We start from the raw sequence: 19,749 nt of genomic DNA, 5'->3' as shown, positions 1-19,749 counted from the left end.
CCGCCTCCAGCGGGCGTCCCCTCGGCACCGAAGCCCGCGTCAGTGATCCCTCGCCCCTCAAGAAACTAGGGACTCCGAGGAGGGCCAGCGCCCCACCGCGCCACGGGCACGGGGTGACTAAAATGGCTTATTAAACTCTTTTCCCTGATGCTAGGAAAGACTGAAGGCAGTAGAAGAGGGAGACGGAGGATGAGAGGGTTGGACGGCATCACCGACTCCATGGACCTTAGTTTGAGCAAACTCCCGGAGATAAAGAAGCCCAGGGAAGCCTGGCGTACTGCCACCCCACGTGTCGCAAAGGTTCAGACACGACTGAGCGACTGAACAAGAAAGCTTCCTGTCACACCCCCAAAGCGAGGAGGAACCGGGCAGAGGCGTGGCAAAATTGAGTGTGGGTAAAAAGAGAGCCGGGACGCTCGGTTGAGGCACCGCTGGGATTCGAACCCAGGATCTCCTGTTTACTAGACAGGCGCTTTAACCAACTAAGCCACGGCGCCACCCGCGTTTCTGTTCTGCGAATCTGTTCCTCATCAGTATTTACTACATAGACTCGCGCATGCGCACAAGCTGTGCCGGTGGGTGACGCGTGCGCAGTGTGAAGTCTCGGTCTCTGGCAACTTAGACCCGGAGTACTCTGGAACCGGAAGCTCTGACCGTGAGCCGAGGGGGCCGGTGATCTCAGTGTTGTGATATCTGCTCCCCTAAGTGGAGCCCGGATGGCCCGTCTTTAGGGGATGCTCGCGCAAAGTCCGGTCCCCGGCCCTCCATAACTGGTGCAGGGAAGCCCCAGGCTGTCCGGCAAGGCCGAGCCCCTCCCGCTCCAGAGATCCCGGCCCCGCGAGCGCGGCCCGGCCGCCGGCTGCCCCCGCGTCGGGTCTCGGCTCACACCCGGCGGTGGTCTCACGGTGACCACGCGTCGGGCCATGGCACTGGCGCCCTCAGCCTGGGAAGCCGATTGCCCTCCTCAGCCGCACACTAGCCACCGTGATCTCGGGCGCCGCCAGTTCAGGGGGCTCATTCGCCCGCCGGTCGACACCAGACCTCTAGATTCCACTGGGCCTCTTCCGCGGGTCCTGAGCACAGAAAGAACCCGGGGGCACTGAGGGAACCCCGAACAAGCACTGAAGGATCCAGAGCTTCAGGGGGCCTAGGCTGCCGCCCTTGGAGCATCAACACCATACGTGGGAGGATTCCGCTGCCAGAGAAAAGCAGAGCCCTGCCCACCAAGGCTTCTTATTTACGCCTTCTGGGGCTCCTCACTCAGACACATCAGCCCCTTCGTCCCAACACTTTTCAGAGGGCTTTTGAGCAGCAACAACCCCGAAACCTGCTAATTCATTGACCCAGAGATTTCTCCAGTGGGAGAGTTTCATCCACAGGAGGAATGTCAGTCTCTGCAGACCTATGTGCACAAGAAGGTTCATTCCAGCACTGTTTGTAATAGTCAAAAAGGAGAAGCAACCTAAGTGTCCGTCCCTGGGACAATGTGGGTACATGCAGGCTGTCCATCCTCCTCCTCACGGAGGAAAAATAATCTCTGAGTGTCTTCGTGTGGGGGAGAAGGGATAAGACTTCTCTTCCAAAAAGAGCCCAGTTACAGGGAGGTCATTCAGTGGAGTTTTGCTGTGTACTATCCATCATCATTCTTGTAAATTAATGGATAAATACTGGACAGTCTGCGGAAGCTGGGCAGTCACCCTGGTTGAGACGAAGGAGGGCAGCAACAAGCACAGGGCCAGCCCAGACAATGACTACCAGGTCACGGTGCTCTTGGACAGAATTATAGGATGTCAGTCAATTAACATTAAGTAAATCAGTCCTGCACCCAAATTTTTAAGAGAGACCAAGGGGCATACTAATGATACTTGATGGAAATCCTGTGCTGTGCTTAATCGCTCAGTTGTAGCAGACTCTTTGTGACCCCATGGGGGTAGCCAGGATGCCACCTGCCAGGCTCCTCTGTCCATGGGATTCTCCAGGCAAGAATACTGGAGAGGGTCGCCATGCCCTCCTCCAGGGGATCTTCCCAACCCAGGGATCAAACCCAGCTCTCCCGCACTGCAGGCGGATGCTTTACCATCTGAGTCACCAGGGAAACCTGATGGGAATCCTGTAAGCCATACCAAATGGAAAAGGGAGCCCTTCTGGTTTACCTGAAACCTTCGCTCTTTGTGAAGTAATTGATTTACGTTGTATTGGACGCTGTGGAAGCAGGAAGGAGTCTGTACACATGCATGGGCATTCTGGAAATTGAAGACACTGGGGTGGAAAACAAGCAACATTCTGTGATGGAAATGCCCTCCACCTACCTGCCTAACCAGACCTTCCCCAGCTCTGGGCAGGTGACCATCTGGGAGCATCAGTCAGGGAGGCACCCACAGGGCCACAGTACAGTCCCTTCCACAGAGGGGGCTACACAGCTTCCTCTTCATTCCACAGACCCTTCCTCAAGCGTTGCTGGTGCCAGCACCCAATGACTGCTTTACAGGGCAAATCCAGAGACCAGAACATGTTCCCAAAATGAGACAGGATGAACACCAGGACATAGAAATAGCAAAAATGTTTCTAGAATTCACACGCGCACTGTTTCCCAAAAGCATCTAGATTTATTCTGCATGAAAACTACAGGCAAGGAATCCCCGAGGTGCTGGGGAGCTGAGGAGGCCAAGCAGTGGTGGGAGTCCAGCCAGAGCCTGGCCTGGCCCCTGCCTTAGTCTGATGGGCCCACCCACTAGGGAGGGGCCCCAGAGAAAGGTCTCCGCAGAGCCCCCAAGCCTAAGTGACAGATGATCTGGGCTCAAGTCACCCAAAGGGTCTTGTGGCCATCAGCCTTCCTCATCTGGGCTGCTCTCCCTTGACAGTGAGGGCTCCCCTTCTGATGACTGTGAGGCCTCTGTTGACAAGTCTGTCGCATTCATCCGGCAGAACACACATTTGGTGACTGTTTCAGAAAAGATGTCGCTTTCGTAGATGGAGAAAGGCCTGTCACATTCTTCGCACTGACATGAAATATTTTAAAAGAGTAAAAAGGAGGTGCTGATCAGAGGAGATGGAGGCATACAGTTTAGAATTCTTCCCCCTGATCCAACCACCTGGGACCGGGCCGAGGCAAGCGCTGCCTGTCCTCTCTGGGGTCTCTAAGCCCACAAGGATGGAAACTGCAGGCCACTGAGAGAGAATGAGCTCAGGCTTTCCCCTCTCTTCCCTCACAAAAGCTACACAGGTCCTGCCAACTCATGTCCCCTGCTGTGGGGGTCCCAGCAGTGGGGGAGAGGGAGGGGGAAGTGGAAAGCCACTTGACAATGGCAAGGACTGGGGGTGGGTGTCTAACTATTGCCCTCTGCTCTCTGCAGAGCAAAACTGCAGAGCCAAGGGGTATCCCAACTACCTGACATCCTGGGGACACCTAGCTTTTGAGCCTCAAGTAGGCAAGACTTCTGAACAAAGCAGGAACATGATAAAGATGCTGAACACCCTCCTCTGTCTTAGCCTGTTTCTGGCTGAAGCACCCAGAGGACAGTGGGTACAGTGGCACAGCTCGCTTGTCACATTTTCCCACCAACAAGTGAGCAGCACCATGGGATGGGCTCTTGGGCCCTGAACAGAGGTCTCTCCGAGGGTCCCACCACAGCACAGTACCCCGAGACCAGCCTGGTCTCCACCCTGGCTCGCCAAGCCCCTATGCTTTGCCACCCTTGCCCTCTCTAGGGCCCCAAAGCCTGCAGGGGAGGCAGGGCAAACCCCACCCAGGGTAGGTCTTCTGGGAAACCTGGCCTCCAGGATTTCTCACATTGATCAGAGCAAGTCAAATGCAGCAAGCTCATCTTTGCTGCAGCTTCAAGTAGGTTTCTTTCTTTCCTTCCTTTTACAAGAAAGAAATGCATTTGATCCTTTACCTACTTTATTCTATAGCATAATTCCCCACAACCCAAGCCCAGGACAGCAGAGCTCAGAGGAGGCAGTCCCTGGATCCCGCCCCGGTGGCAGGTGGAGACACAAGCACTGCTCGGTGGCCAGTCAGCTTCCAGGGCCTAAGGGCCAACATGGCTGCAAAGACCATGAGGATCAGCTGGCCACAGAGATGCGGTTCCATGGGGGACCCACCCATCACCTCCCTGCCTCCAGTGCCACTTCCCAGTTGCTGCTGTTGTTGTTCCACCACAAAGTCATGTCTGACTCTTTGCAACCCCATGGACTGCAGCACGCCAGGCCTCCCTGTCTTTCACTATCTCCCCAAGTTTGCTCAAACTCATGTCCATCCAGTCAGTGATGCCATCCAACCATCTCATCCTCTGTCAGCCCCTTCTCCCCCTGCCTTCAGTCTTTCCCAGCCTCAGAGTCTTTTCCAATGAGTCGGCTCTTCGCATCAGGTGACCAAAGGCTTGGAGCTTCAGCTTCAGCATCAGTCCTTCCAATGAATTTTCAGGACTGATTTCCTTTAGGATGGACTGGTTTGATCTCCTTGGCAATCCAAGGGACTCCCAAGAGTCTTCTCCAACACCACAGTTCAAAAGTGTTCATTCTTCAGCACTCAGCCAATTAGCCAGCCCCAGAAGCGGTAGCTACCAGCTGGGCGACCTTCTGAACAGAGACAAACCTGGGGGATTCCAGGATTCACAAGGGCCCACAGGGACTCCTCAGCTTCGGGAAGGGGTAGCCAGGTGCCTGCACTGCAAGGCCCCAGCAGGGACTGGCCTCCACTGCGCAGGGCGAGTCCTGGCTATACCTGGTGAAACAGCCATGCCCACCATGATCATCCACTAGAGAACTGGGACTTGAGTTCCATCCGTGGGAAACGGGGCACTGGGGACCTGGCCGGGGTTCTGCTGACGGAGCTCAGGAGGCCCACCCGGGGTCCAGCTGTGTGCCAGCCATTCCTCCAGGATGTCCTCGGGCCTCACCTCCTCCCACTCATTCCACTCTTCAGCACCAGGTTCAGTCCTGTCTCAGGGTCTTCACATGGGCTGTTCCCTCTGCTGGGATGTTCTTCCCCTAAAACAGCTTCACAGCTCACAGCTCACTCCCTCCCCACCTTCCAAGTCTTTGAACAAATGTCGCCTTCTCAATGCGACCTCTCCTGACCCCCATTTAGAATGCCACACCACCAGCCCTCCCAGTTCCCTTCCTGTTATTTTCTTCCAAAGTACCTATGACCATGTGACTTACTACATACATTTCTTATTTCTTTATTCATTGCTTATCTCCCCTTTTAGAAATGCAAGCTCCCTCAGGGCAAAAATTTCAGTCTGTTTGTTCATAGTTTTATCCCCAGTTGTCCAAGAAATTTGTTCAAAAATAAATTAATTTGTAGAGAGAACTAATGAAAGCCTTCATTTGGCTTCATTTTACCCAATACTAACCTGTTTCACCATTAAACCCCGGGTCTTTTTGTGCTCGATTACCAAGGGAATTTGGTCAATTTCTTCAATATTCCATAGCCTCACGGTCCTATCCTAAAACAAGTTAAACAAGAAACCACCAGTCACAAAATGGGCTTATTAGGCTTGGATGACCCAGGGAGGTGCATGGCATCCAGGTTACATGAAGAGAACTTCCACCTGCAGAGTGACAGAGTTCAGGTGGCCAACTGTCCCAGTTTGTCTAGCACTATCCTGGCCTTAGCACTGGAAGTCCCACATCTCCAAGAGTGGAAGCAACCAAGATGTCCCTGAATAAGAGAATATGTGAGGGAATATTATTCAGTGAGAAAAAATAGAAGAGAGCTGTCAAGCCACCAAAAGGAGGAGCCTTAAATACATATTTCTAAATGAAAGAAACCACCTCTGAAAAGGCTACATACTATATGATTCCAACTACATAACATTATGCAAAAGGCAAAAATATGGAGCCAGTAAACAGGCCCATGGTTGCCAGGGGTTCTGGGGAAGAAGGGGAGGGGTGAACAGGTATAGCGTAAGAAGATTTGAATTTTTAGGACTCATGGTTTTTCCAGTGGTCATGTATGGATGTGAGAGTTGGATGGTGAAGAAAGCTGAGCACCGAAGAATTGATGTTTTTGAACTGTGGTGTTGGAGAAGACTCCTGAGAGTCCCTTGGACAGCAAGGCGATCCAACCAGTCCATGCTAAAGGAGATCAGTCCTGGGTGTTCATTGGAAGGACTGATGTTGAAGCTGAAACTCCAATACTTTGGCCACCTGATGCGAAGAACTGACTCATTGGAAAAGACCCTAATGCTAGGAAAGATTGAGGGCAGGAGGAGAAGGGGACAACAGAGGATGAGATGGTTGGCTGGCATCACCGTCAATGGACATGCGTTTGGGTGGGCTTCAGGAGTTGGTGATGGACAGGGAGGCCTGGCGTGCTGTGGTTCATGGGGTCGCAAAGAGTCAGACATGACTGAGCAACTGAACTGGACTGGACGCAACATAAAGTGTGAAACTTAAACCATGGATGTTAATTCATAATTATGTATCAATATTGGCTCATTAATGGTGATAAGTATACCACACTTAACACAAGGTATTAATAATACTGGCAACTGAAGGGTAGGGCTATAATATAACTCTGTATGATTTGCTCAATTTTTATATAAACCTAAAACTGCTCTAAAAAATAAAATCGACTTTTAAAAAAGAGTTCTATGCTCCTTAGAAAACACTGGTCACTGAACTAATTTGGTAATACCACTCAGATCCATTGTCTCATCATTCCTTTGATTATGAAATTGAATGTAGTCAGCAAAATAATGTGATCTCCCCCAACCCTACTCCCGCTCCCAAAGGAGTCCACATCTTAATCCCCCAAACCTGGGAATCCGTTAGATTTCATGACAGTGGGGAATTACGACTACAGAGGGAATTAAGGGTGCTAAGCCGATGATCTTAAAATAGGGAGATTATTCTGGGTAATCCATATGGGCCCAAAAAAACCACAAAGTTTTCTAAAAGTGGAAATTCTAGTCAGAGGAATAAGTCACAACAGAAGAAAGGCACAGAGAGATACAATGTTGCTGGCTTTGAGGACGGGAAGAAGGGGCCACAAACCAGGGAATGTGACTGGCTTCTAGAAGCTGGAAAGGGCAAAGAAGTGGATTATTGCCTAGTGCCTCCACCTGGGAATACAGTCCTATTGACATGCTCATTTTATCCCAGTGAGAACGTGTCACACTTCTATCTTACAAAACTATCAGATATTAAATGTATGTTAAGCGGTGAAGTCCGTGGTGATTTACTATAGCACACTAAGTCATGTTACATTTTCTGATTCTGCACTTGCAAGTAAATATCCTGTGAGAAAACAAAAGGAGAAAGTTTGGTGACATACATGTTGGCCCTTACAGTGCAGAGCTGTCAGATTTTATCAACAATCATGCCCACTACAGCAGGGGTCCCCAAACCCTGGGCCATGGTACTGGTCCATGGCCTGTGAGGAAGTGGTCTGCATAGCAGGAGGTAAGTGGCAGGCCAGCCAGCGAAGCTTCATCTATATTTACAGTTGCTCCCCATCACTTGAACTCCATCTTCTGTCAGATCAGTGGTGGCTTTAGATTCTCATAGGCACAAAAACCCTACAGTGAACTGCACAGGTGAGGGATATAGGTCGCACACTCCTTATGAGAATCCAATGCCTGAAGATCTGGTCTGAATTATGGTGAGTTGTATAATTATTTCATTCTAGATCACAATGTAATAACAATAGAAATAAAGTGCACAATCAATGTAATATGCTTGAATCATCCTGAAACCATCCCCCGCTCCAGTCCGTGGAAAAATTGTCTTCCATGAAACCAGTCCCTCATGCCGAAAAGGTTAGGGACCTCTGGTCTGCAATATATTGAGTGATTTGTCCAGCCATGACAATGAAAACAATGGAAAAGCTCCCCCTAGCTCTTAGACACTTTGATTCGAAAGGTAGGGTTTCATATCATCTTCATTTCTATAAAGATTTTAATGAAACTGTAGAAAATATAAAACAGAAACATGTTGACATCTTACACAAATACAAACTAGACGCTGCTCATCTATCTACATATTCCTCAGACATGTACATATTCCTACAAATTCCCAAAATATGAATTTTGGGAAATTCCATTTCATCTATTAACTTACCAAAATAAATGAAAATATCCTACCAGTTGAAGGGCCTGCACATCCTACAAAGGAATCTGATTTGCTTACCTGTGGTGTTGGGCCTCTCCGAAGCAAAGTTTTTTTTAGTCATTTTTCAACTTTCTCAAAATGTGCAGAAGCACTTAATACTAACAAAAACAGTGTTTTTACAGAAATGGAAGAAGTTATCATCCTTAAACATATGCCTACAAAATGGCTATTATCATTGCTGGTCATAGAAAGGATGTTAAAATGTCAGCCTACCATAAAATCACATATTTTAAGTATGAGACAAGTTAATCCTAAAGGAAATCAGCCCTGAATATTCATTGGAAGGACTGATGCTGAAGCTGAAGCTCCAGTCCTTTGGCCACCTGATGCGAAGAGCCGACTCATTAGAAAAGACCCTGATGATGAGGAAGATTGAGGGCAGGAGGAGAAGGGGTTGACAGAGGATGAGATGGTTGGATGGCATCACTGACCCAATGGACATACGTTTGAGCAGGCTCTGGGAGATAGTGAAGAGCAGCGAGGCCTGGTGTGCTGTAGTCATGGGGTCGCAACAAGTCAGACACGACTGAGTGACTGAATAACAGCACCACAGTAGCCAAAACAATACGGTGTTAGTCGCTCAGTTGTGTCCGACTCTTTGCAACCCCATGGACTGTAGCCTGTCAGGTCCCTCTGTCCATGGAATTCTCCAGGCAAGAATACTGGAGTGGGCTGCTATTTCCTTCTCCAAAACAATATGGTACTAGCATAAAAATAGAGCCCGAATAATGTGATGAGGAAACCAAAAATACTCAATGATCAAAGATTAGTCTCTTCAAAAGTAATGCTGCGAATCCCACTCCTAGGTATATACCCCGAGGAAACCAAAATTGAAAAAGACACATGTATCCCATTGTTCACTGCAGCACTATTTGCAATAGCTAGAACATGGAAGCAACCTAGGTGTCCATCAACAGATGAATGGATAAAGAAGTTATGATACATATACACAATGGAATATTACTAGCCATAAAAATGAACACATTTGAGTCAGTTCTAATGAGGCGGATGAACATAGAGCCTATTATACAGAATGATGTAAGTGAGAAAGAGAAAGATAAATATCATATACTAAGGCATATATACAGAATCTAGAAAGATGGTATCGAAGAATTCATTTGCAGGGCAGCAATGGAGAAACAGACATAGAGAACAGACTTATGGTCATGGGGAGAGGGGAGGAGAGGGTGAGATATACGGAGAGAGTAACAAGGAAACTTACATTACCATATGTAAAATAGACAGCCAAGGGGAATGTGCTGTATGTCTCAGGAAACTCAAACAGGGGCTCTGTATCAACCTAGAGGAGTGGGATGGGGAGGGAGATGGGAGGGAGGTTCAAGACAGAGGGGACATATGTATCCCTATGGCTGATTCATGTTGAGGTTTGACAGAAAACAAAATTCTGTAAAGCAATTATCCTTTAATTTAAAAATAAACAAATTTTTAAAAAGAAAATGATTTTTTTTTAAAGTGATGCTGGGAGAACTAGATAACCACATAGAGAAGAGATGAATGAAATTGGACCCCTATCTATACAACTAAAAAAAAATTAACTCATATGAATTAAAGATTTAAACATAAGACCTGAAACCATAAAGAGAAAATATTTATATTCAAAACTTATAAAAAACTCACAGAATTCAATAACAACATCAATAAAAGAGAAACTGAATAAGCAATTTTCCTAAAAAGACATACAAATGACCAACAGGTACATGAAAATGTGCTCGGCATCACTAATTATTAAGGGAATGTAAATCAAAACCACAATGAGATATCACCTTACTGTTAGAATGGCTATTATCAAAAAGTTAAGTGTTGGTAAGAACATGGGAGACAAGGGAACTGTTGTGAACTGTAGGTTGGAATGTAAATTGGTATAGGCACTATGGAAAAAAGTATTGGAGGAGCCTCAAATAAAATTGAGAATGGAACTATCACATGATCCAGAAATCCCTCTTCTGGGTATATATCCAGAGGAAATAAAAACAGGATCTCAAAGAGATGTCTGCACCCCCATGTTCATTGCAGCATTACTCATAATAACCAAGGTATGAAAACAACCTAAATACTCAAGAGTGAATGAATGGATAAAGCAGATGTAATATATATATGTGTGTGTGTATGTGTATATAGGATATTATTAAGTTAAGTCGCTAAGTCGTGTCCGACTCTTTGGGACCCCATGGACTGTAGCCCACCAGGCTCCTCCGTCCGTGGGATTCTCCAGGCAAGAATACTGGAGTGGGTTGCCATTTCCTTCTCCAGGGGATCTTCCCTTCCCAGGGATCGAACCCAGGTCTCCCACATTGCAGGCAGACACTTTAACCTCCGAGCCATGAGAAATAAGGAAATTCTACCATTTGTGACAAGTATGAACGTTGAGAGCATTATACTAAATGAAATAAGTCAGACAGAAAAAGACAAGTATTGTGTGTCCTCAATTATATGTGGAATCTTAAAAAAAAATAAGAAAGAAATTTACAAAAACAGAGAGTAGAGTAGTAGTTACCAGAGGCTGGGAGAGGGCAGGAGGGAAATGGAAAGATATTTGGGTCAAAGGATACAAACTTCCAATTATAAGATTAACAAGTTTTGGGGCTCTAATGTACAGCACGGTGATTACAGATAATAATCCTGTATAATATATTGAAATTTGCCAACAGAGCAGATCTTAAATGTTCTTGTTACAAAAATAGAAATGCTAATTATATGACGTGGTGGAGCTCAGGCTATGGGGGCTTCCCCGTGGTTCCAACAGTAGAGAATCTGCCTGCAAAACAAGGAGACCGGGGTTTGATCCTGGGGTTGGGACGATCTCCCGGAGAAGGAAAAGGCTAGCCACTCCAGTATTCTTGTCTGGAGACTTCCATGGATGGAGGAAGAACCTGGCAGACTACAGTCCATGGACTTGCAAAGAGTCAGACACAACTGAGCAATGAACGACTGGGCTTCCCCGCTGGCTCGGCGGTAAAGAGTCTGCCTGCAATGCAAGGAGACTGGGTTTGATACCTGGGTTGGGAAGATCCCCTGGAGGAAGCTATGGCCATCCGCTCCTGTATTCTTGCCTGGAGAATCCCATGGACAGAGGAGCCTGGTGGGCTACACCCCACAGGTTCGCAAAGAGTGGGACACCATTGAAGCGACTTAGCACAGCACAAATGGTGGCAAGCATTTGCAATATACATGTGTATCAAATCACACCTTGTACCTCTTAACCTGACACGATGTTACATGTCAATTATATCTCAATAAAGCTGGAAAAGATAAACACATAAAGTATCTGTCTAACCAATCTTATTGTATTTATATTCTCTTTTTAAAAAGTTTTACATTCATATATCTTAAGAATGTACAATAATATAGCCTGTAAAATTTAACTAATCAATAAAGGGGCTTCCCTGGTGGTCCAGTGGTTAAGACTTTGCCTTCCAATGCAAGGAGCGTGGGTTTGATCCTAGGTCAGGGAAGCTAAGATCCCATATGCCTTGCAGCCAAAAATACCAAATCATAATACAGAAATAATATTGTAACAAATTCAATGAAGATTTTTTAAATGATCCACATAAAAAAAACTTTAAAAATTTTTTTAAATAACCAATAAAATATTTTTTAAAGTCAAAATAAATTGCTATATCAAAGGACAGAAATATTACAAAATATATTTTTCTTAACCATATTTGCTTAATTACACTATTATTGGTTACTACTAATACTGTTATTGACTAGTTCTAGTGTTATTTTGTTTAAATAATTGTATTTATGTGACAGAAAAGTAAATAATTTTTAAATAAATACTCATTTTTGATACTTTGCTTGTATTTTTATTTTTTCTAGCTTTATTGAGATATAATTGGCAATCATTTTTCATATTTTTATGCTAAAGTAGCAACACATTGGCATATAATTTTTATTATGTATTATATTATTGTTCTCTCTTTTTTTTTTGGTCAGGTGTTGCAGTATCCTCCACTGGCTCTCTAACAAGTTGATCATGGCAGGTAGGGTCTTGTCCACATTTTTATGCATTTAGAAACCCCCAGTCTAGAAAATGAGATGATTCTAATTAAGGTTGGGGACCCTACTTCTCTGATGCTCACACACGGAGGACAGCCCTCAGGATGTCCCAGGCTAGCCATTATGTGCCCTTGGCATGGGAATCAAAGGATACAGAGAGTAGAGAGGGAAGACACTCCTGGAGCCTCAGAGTGGTCTGCTTGTCCACAAGCTGACCCCTTTCCCTCCAGAGCCCCCAGGGCCTCCATCATTTGCCAGTTTGAACAGGCTCTTGCTCCAACAAAGTTCAAATAACAATAGTGCAAAGAAATACCTGGCAACTTCTCACTTGAGCAAATGGAAAGACCCAGTTTCCACATTTTCAGGCAGCTTCTTGGATGGGGACAGCCTGGTCAGGTGTGGCTTTCAGAATGAAACGCTCAGGAATCTTACTTGACTATACACTTCTGCTAACAACAATTCTCACAAACATGATAGAGATTTTAAGTCACTCAGAGGTTGACCACTTTTACCTTTGAAGCAGAGAGGATCCATTTCTTGTTGTTGCTAACGGAAACATCCATCACCCAGTCATTATGGCCCTGAAGAAAAGTAGAGTTTTAAGAGGATCTAGAGGGGAAAAAAAAAACCTTTGAAAGAACAACAAAAACTGAAAAACAAAGTCAAGAATTCAACATTGCTTGCTTTTGAAAGCAACTAATTGTGTGTCCCTGGTTTCACCCATGACATTTAAGGTGGCGTACAAAGTGTAAAGGCTTGGGATTCATGTGTATCTCACAGCACCATATGTGTTTTTAAAAATAGGACTCTGGTGCTTAACACAATGGGAAAAAAATTATATTCCCAGCTGGTCACAGAGCACATTTTGCAGTTTTTTTGTCTGCTTTCTTTGTTCTAGGAAATATCACTCAGTGGTCCTGTTGCTAAGGGAGCATTTGGCTTCAAGTAACTGCAAATCTACCCACTGTGACTTAAGTACATGGGGTTAATTTCCTCCAGTAAATGGAGTTTAGGGGAGATAAATACTTGCTGGTTCAGACATTTAATGATGCTGGAGCTCCGTGTCAGCATCTTTTTCATTCTTTGGTCTTTCCCAAATGGAAAGAGGTGGATGGTGAGGTATGGTAAGAAGAAAAGAAGTAAGAGTTAGGTTAAACTGCTGTGCATTTAACAACAGGACAGGAATTTGAGGGTGGAATAATAGAGAGAGGAGAGAAGAGGAAAAGGAGAGTAGAATGACCTGATGGGAGCACAAAGGGACTTTTTAACCACAGTGAGGTTGAACATTTATGTGCTATGATGTAAGCTCCCCTGGCCTCTCCAAACCCACAGAGAAGAGGGGGACACAGAACAGTCCTGGGAGTCTCCTGCATTCACAGCCAAAGGTGGCCATGAGATCACAAGTCCAAGGGGTGTGCAAAAATCTTGGCATGGGGGCAACTGGAACAGAGGCACCAGTTCTGGAACTGCCTACCCTCTGGATTCTCGCTGTGCTGGATAATCCATCTCTGTATCACAAAGCCACTTGGACTTGAGTCTCCTCTAACGTGCAGCCAAAAGCACCCAGTTGACACCTGCCATTCTGGAGCCCACAGCTGTCTGTGCGTGCCTCATGATGACATTCATTCCTCTGTATGGGGATTCCTGCTGTTTGCAGACACGGCCCCTACTCAGAGTTTTTGCCTTGACTGCTCCATTTTCCTGGAATGCCTTTTCCCAAGATCCTCACTCATCCAGTCTTTCCTTGCCCCCCAGTTCTCAGCTCAAATGCCACCTTCTCCGAGAAGCCCTCCTGGCCCACTCACTATGGATTAATCCCTGGAATCTATTACATCACCCTGTTGTGGGTTCTCTGTGTCGCTCATCACTATTGAGAATGTGTTTGCTGTTTTTCTTGTCTGTCATCCTCCACAGAGGTGTCAGTTCCATTGGGAATATTTAGGTCTGTCTCACTGGTGTATCCCCGGCACCCAACATGAAATGGCTAAAGAATGAAGCTCAGGAACTTTCCTGGTGGTCCAGTGGTTAAGACTCCACATTCCCTGTGCTGGGAACCCAGTTCAATCTCTGGTCAGGGAACTAGATCCCACATGTCACAACTCAAAATCCAGCATACTTATTAGTTCCTTGTATGTGTTGAGTCGTGTCTGATTCTTTTGTGATCCCATGGATTGCAGCCTGCCAGGCTCCTCTGTCCATGGAATTTTCCAGGTAAGAATACTGGAGTGGGTTGCTATTTCCTTCTCCAGGGGATCTTCCCAACTCAGGGATCAAACCCGTGTCTCCTGCACTGACAGGCGGATTCTCTACCACTGTGCCACCTGGGAAGCCCAAAGCTCCAGCATGCTGCAACTGAAAAAAAGATCCCACATGCTACAACTAAGACCTAGCACAGTCAAACAAACAAATAAAATAAATATATTTTTTTAAAAAAGAATGATGCTCAGATCCTCTATCTGATACTGGCATTGGTACCTTCAAGGAGAGCTTCCGGTAGCCTTCTTCTACATCCCAAATAGCCACGGTCTTGTCGAACCCTCCAGACACAAGAAAAGAGGCTGGAACACAAATGAAAGCATCTCAGGGGGTAACCTTCCTCAGTCAATCGCTTCCTCCTCTGGTGAGGCTAAAGCAGGCTGAGGATGCATCTGTGAGGTGCCGCTGTGGCTAAGGACACTCCATCCTCTTCCTGGTGTGACTCAACAGCCCCCAATCAACTGAGTTGGGCTTCCTTGGTGGCTCAGATGGTAAAGAGTCTACCTGCAATGCAGAAGACCCAGGTCCGATTCCTGGGTTGGGAAGATCCTCTGGAGAAAGGAATGGCAACCCACTCCAGTATTCTTGCCTGGAAAATCCCATGGACAGAGGAGCCTGGTGGGGTACAGTCCATGGGGTCGAAAAGAGCTGGACATGACTGAGCAACTAACACTTTCACTTGTTCTCAATGTTTGTGGTAGTTATGCTCTACAAAGTCATCTCAAACACTCAATGAATGACTGGCCATAGGTAAAATGTGGAGTTAAGTTCCTGTGAGCCTCTGGTCACAACATTTTCATCAGCCAATCAATACTTAACTCTGTTTTCTGTCTGATCTGTTTAAAGATGCCTTATTTAACACATACTGCTTATTTGTTAACATTGAATCCATGGCCACTGGCATTATAACTTGTGCCTGAACAAAGCTTATCTAACTTGTATTTCCCTGTAAAGCACATCACAGGCTTCACACAGTTAGGATCCTGGACAGTACTACAGCACTATGCTTGGGAGCCTCTTTAAACAGCAAAATCTTAAACAAAAAGAACAAAATGGGAAAAAGAAAAGGTGGAACTAAATAGATCACAAAAAAGACACCTTATGAGAAGAGAACTAAAAGAAGGCAGAGGGTCACCTCATTCAATCTCAGCTGGGAACACGTGCATATGGCAAATTTGCTCTGCTCTGCATGTATCCATGGATGGCTGCAAAAGTGCCATAAGTATTGATTTTAGGGTCACAGATAAATTTTACGCAGTAGGTAACTTCACAAATACAGAATCTGCAAATAAGTGATGATTGACTATACACAACTCTGAAACCTAAATAGAAAGCCAAAGACAGAAGCTGGTGGGATACCTCATAGGAGGGTCTGACTTCCAGAGATGCTACTTCTGAAGAAGGAAACATTCCTCAAGTCAGGCCCTGACTATGTGTGTATTGGTTGGGTAGCAGCCCCCTCCCCAGCCCCTGTCACGCAGAGCAAGCCCCACTCCCCACAAGGATTGGGGAGTACAACATTTTGGCTCCTGGATGTCAGGAACAGTCATGGCCCTCACTGAAGCCAGTTGCCCCTGGCTGTTTCCTGTCATTGCTCCTGCTCACATCTATGCCTCTTTATCTATCCCCAAGGTGCATCCCATGGGGAAACACCCCTCACCTATTCTCAGTGCCTCTGGTTCAGAAGGCAGACTCCAAGGATGGGCAAGTCTCCAGGCCTGGCCAATCAGAGACTTCCATTCCCCGTGGAAGGGGCAGGTTCATAGATGGGCATGTGTCCCTAGCTGAACCAATGGGAGTCTTCCCTGGGACTTGTGTGGGTGCCATCAGAAAGAGGGTCTCTCTTCCTCTAGGACTGTCAGTAGCCAGAACCGTTGGCCTAGACCACCAGAGTCCATTTTGCCTCTCTGAGGAGAAAGGTCAGAACAAAAGAGAAGCTGAGCTGGGGTGGGGGTGGGAGCAGAGTGGAAGAGTTGGCTTCCTGAGAGCATTGTCTGAGTGTCTGGATCCAGCTACTCCTGAAGGGAGATCAGCTCTTGGACTCGCTCATTACAGAACTTAATAGATTTACTTTGTTGCCTTGGCTACATCAAGCTGAGTGTCTGTCCCTTGCAGACTTGTGCATATGGATCTGTCTCTTGGTTCTTGAGGAAAATAAATCCACCCTCGCTGTGGGCATCATTGGAAAGCCTCTCTGTACTAAGGAGGGTCCGTGTGAATGGAACATGAGGAGCCTGGCCCCAGCAGTCCCGCGGTGTGGAATCCTTCCCTGTGTTAATTACTCACCGTCTCTGGCAAAATGGCAGGAGCTCACGCAACCTTCATGGCCCTGCATCAGAGTCACACAGGCTCCACGGCTTCGAAACTCCCCAGTATGGACATTCCATATTTTCAAGGTTTTATCCCAGGAGCTTGTACACAGGAAATGGCCACTGAAGGTGAAGCAACAGTTTGAGATGGCATTGTTATGCGCCCTGCAACACATATGAGAGGGTGCACGCATTAGCATGTCACTCCTGGAGAATCTGGAGACATACTTAAAGTGGAGGCGAGTGGAGTGGGCATTGGAGCTGATGACTTGTGACCTAATGGATATTACTTTTTTGATCACTGCCTACTATGATCCAAATATTAATTAATCTAACTATGTTACACTATTCCAGGAGGTCCCAATAATGGCAATATTGAACTTTTTGGCTGGATAATTCTTTGTGATAGGGGGTTGTCCTATACATTGTAGGATGTTTAGCAACATCCCTGGGCACTCCTTAGCACATGCTGGTAGCCTCCACCCCCAACTGTGAAGAATGTCCCCCAGACACTGCCAAATGTCCACGGGGGTACAAAATTGACCCTGGCTGAGAACCATCACCCTATTCAGAGCTGCCTGAGGCTTCAGAAAAAAGAGCAGGTGGAAACATTGTCAGTGGTAGTTAACGGACTGATAGCCTTTCAGGTTTAAGGTGGGTCTCCTCTGCTCCCCACTTCCACTCCTTTCTCTCCCAGACAGAGGGGCATGTCTCCTTCCCCCCCATCTTCCCCACCCTTCTCTCACTCACTCCCCTTACTTCTCCTCACACCAAATGCTCTGTTTTCCCTTCTCCCTCTCTCCTTATCTGTCTTCAGTGCCACTAAAGCCTATTTTAATGTTGGGCATTTGATGAATAAAGCTTTGGGCTATTTATTCTCAATTTTTAAATGTCTTTTTAAATTTTATGTATTTACTTTTGGCTGTGTTGGGTCTTTGTTGCTTCATGGGCTTTCTCTAGTTGTGGCGAGAGGGGGCCACTCTCTGGTTGTGGTGTGAGGACTTATTGCAGTGGCTTCTCCTGTTGCAGAGAATGGGCTCTAGGTGAGTGGGTTTCAGAAGCTGTTATATGCAGGCTCAACAGCTGTGGTTTCTGGGCTCTAGAGTACAAGCTCAACAGCTGTGGCACACAGGCTTGGTTGCTCCACAGCATGTGGAATCTTCCGGGATCAGAGGCCACATCCATGGCTTCTGCATTGGCAGGTGGATTCTTTACCACTGAGCCACCAGGGAAGCCCAAACTATCTTATTTTTTAGGGAAAAAAAATTGTCAGAATTCTGCTTTTTGTTTTGTTTTGTTTCATGATCCTCAAAGTATTTTCCCTATGATTCTCATCTACTGTAACAAATAGGGTTTTCAAGCAAAACTGTAAACATAATTGAGCATCTCTGAGTAGCCTAGATTATAATATCAATTCATCTAACTGAAGAAAAGTTTGAATAAATTGTTTTCTAGCACCCAAGTCAGAGTTTTAGACTCTGTATTGGTTCTTTGAAGTGTACAAACCAAGTAGGATCAAAGGAGAAGAAATCTCAGCTTCTCAGGGGTGTCCAGGCTTAAAACGTCCAAGTCCCAGTGCCTAGTGGGGTAAGAACCATCCCAGCATTTACTGAAAGTAAATAGCAAGCCCTCCTCTGAAGCCAGAAACTGTCACTGAGGTTTAAACCAAGGGTCTCTACTCCAGGATGCGACTCTCATTTCAGATAAGTTCCACGTATCATAAAAGACCGTTTTACTTAATACAAAATTTTGGGGAAAGTGTTTGGGCTGCACTTGCAGTTCTGGACAAGATGGAGTCAATGCACTGCTCCCCATTCCTCCTGTTAAGCACAGCTAAGAGCCCTGGGCATTTATAGAGCAAATAGAAAACTGTGAACAGTGGAGAAGAGAAGGCAGACTAGCTAAGGATCTTGAGACCCAAGAATGGCATGCTGTTGAGTACCTACAATTTTCTTTTTGCTTCTTGTATCCTGAACTGAGTACTGGGGAAGCTGCAAGCCCCAAAACAATGGGGAATGGATAAAAGGCTCCCAAGAAAACCCTGTTCTTCCTAGTCAAAGAGATAGCCTAGTAAGACAGAAAACCTTTAGACAATACCTGCCTTACTCCAGTCAAAAATCTTAGGGAAAACTGCAATCCCATCTCCAGCACTTTCAGCAAAGGTTGATTGGGAGTCTAGACCGCCACTCTTGCCAGGCTCTAATGGGGTAGCCTGCTAAAACAGAAGATGTAAATAACAAAGGCAATGGCAACCCACTCCAGTACTCTTGCCTGGAAAATCCCATAGATGGAGGAGCCTGGTAGGCTGCAATTCATGGGGTTGCAGAGTCGGACACGACTGAGTGACTTCACTTTCACTTTTCACTTTCATGCGTTGGAGAAGGAAATGGCAACCCACTCCAGTGTTCTTGCCTGGAGAATCTCAGGAATAGGGGAGCCTGGTGGGCTGCCGTCTATGGGGCTGCACAGAGTCGGACACGACTGAAGCGACTTAGCAGCAGCAGCAGCAAGAGTCTCATAATACTCAAAATATCCAAGGTGAAACTGAAATTCACTCATCATCCTAAGTAAGAGCCAGGAAAATCTCAACGAGAATGAGAGACAGAGTCAACAGGTGCCAATACCTAGATAATACAGATGTTAGAATTATCTGACAAAAATTTTTAAGCAGCCATCATAAAAATGCTCTAGGGCTTTCCCAGGGGCTCAGTGGTAAAGAATCAGCCTGCACTACAGGAGACACAGGAGACACGGGTTCAATCCCTGGGTCAGGAAGATCCCCTGGAGAAGGAAATGGCAACCAACCCCAGTATTCTTGCCTGGAGAACCCCCATGGACAGAGGAGCCTACATAAGGTCACAAAGAGTTGGACACAACTGAAGTGACCCAGCATGTGTGCATAAAAATTATAAAAAAAATTATAAAAATTATTAAAAATTATTTTAAAAATTGACAATCTTAATTGTGTTTAAAATAACCATAAAGATTGAAAGCTTCAGCAAATAGAAGATATAAAGAATGACCAAATAGAAATTTTAGAACT

General features: G+C 46.0%; 1 protein-coding gene and 1 non-coding gene across 2 annotated transcripts in view; both read right to left on the bottom strand.

Annotated features, from left to right (window-relative positions):
- Window positions 1-423: 423 nt before the first annotated feature.
- Window positions 424-497, bottom strand: TRNAT-AGU (transfer RNA threonine (anticodon AGU)). The gene has a single exon. It is a non-coding gene; the product is annotated as a tRNA-Thr (tRNA).
- A 2,328-nt stretch (window positions 498-2,825) lies between these two features.
- WDR88 (WD repeat domain 88) overlaps window positions 2,826-19,749 on the bottom strand; it is a 45,113-nt gene continuing 28,189 nt past the window's right edge. The window contains exons 7-11 of the mRNA XM_065919348.1: window positions 16,684-16,871; window positions 14,617-14,699; window positions 12,654-12,722; window positions 5,361-5,453; window positions 2,826-2,999 (exon numbers count right to left, since the gene is read on the bottom strand). Coding sequence (XP_065775420.1) covers window positions 2,826-2,999; window positions 5,361-5,453; window positions 12,654-12,722; window positions 14,617-14,699; window positions 16,684-16,871 — 607 coding nt within the window. The remainder of the gene's footprint in view (window positions 3,000-5,360; window positions 5,454-12,653; window positions 12,723-14,616; window positions 14,700-16,683; window positions 16,872-19,749) is intronic.

Source organism: Muntiacus reevesi, chromosome 2, assembly GCF_963930625.1.
Source record: "Muntiacus reevesi chromosome 2, mMunRee1.1, whole genome shotgun sequence".
In the NCBI taxonomy this organism is placed as follows: Eukaryota; Metazoa; Chordata; class Mammalia; order Artiodactyla; family Cervidae; genus Muntiacus; species Muntiacus reevesi.
This window is presented reverse-complemented; position numbering and strand designations above follow the sequence as displayed.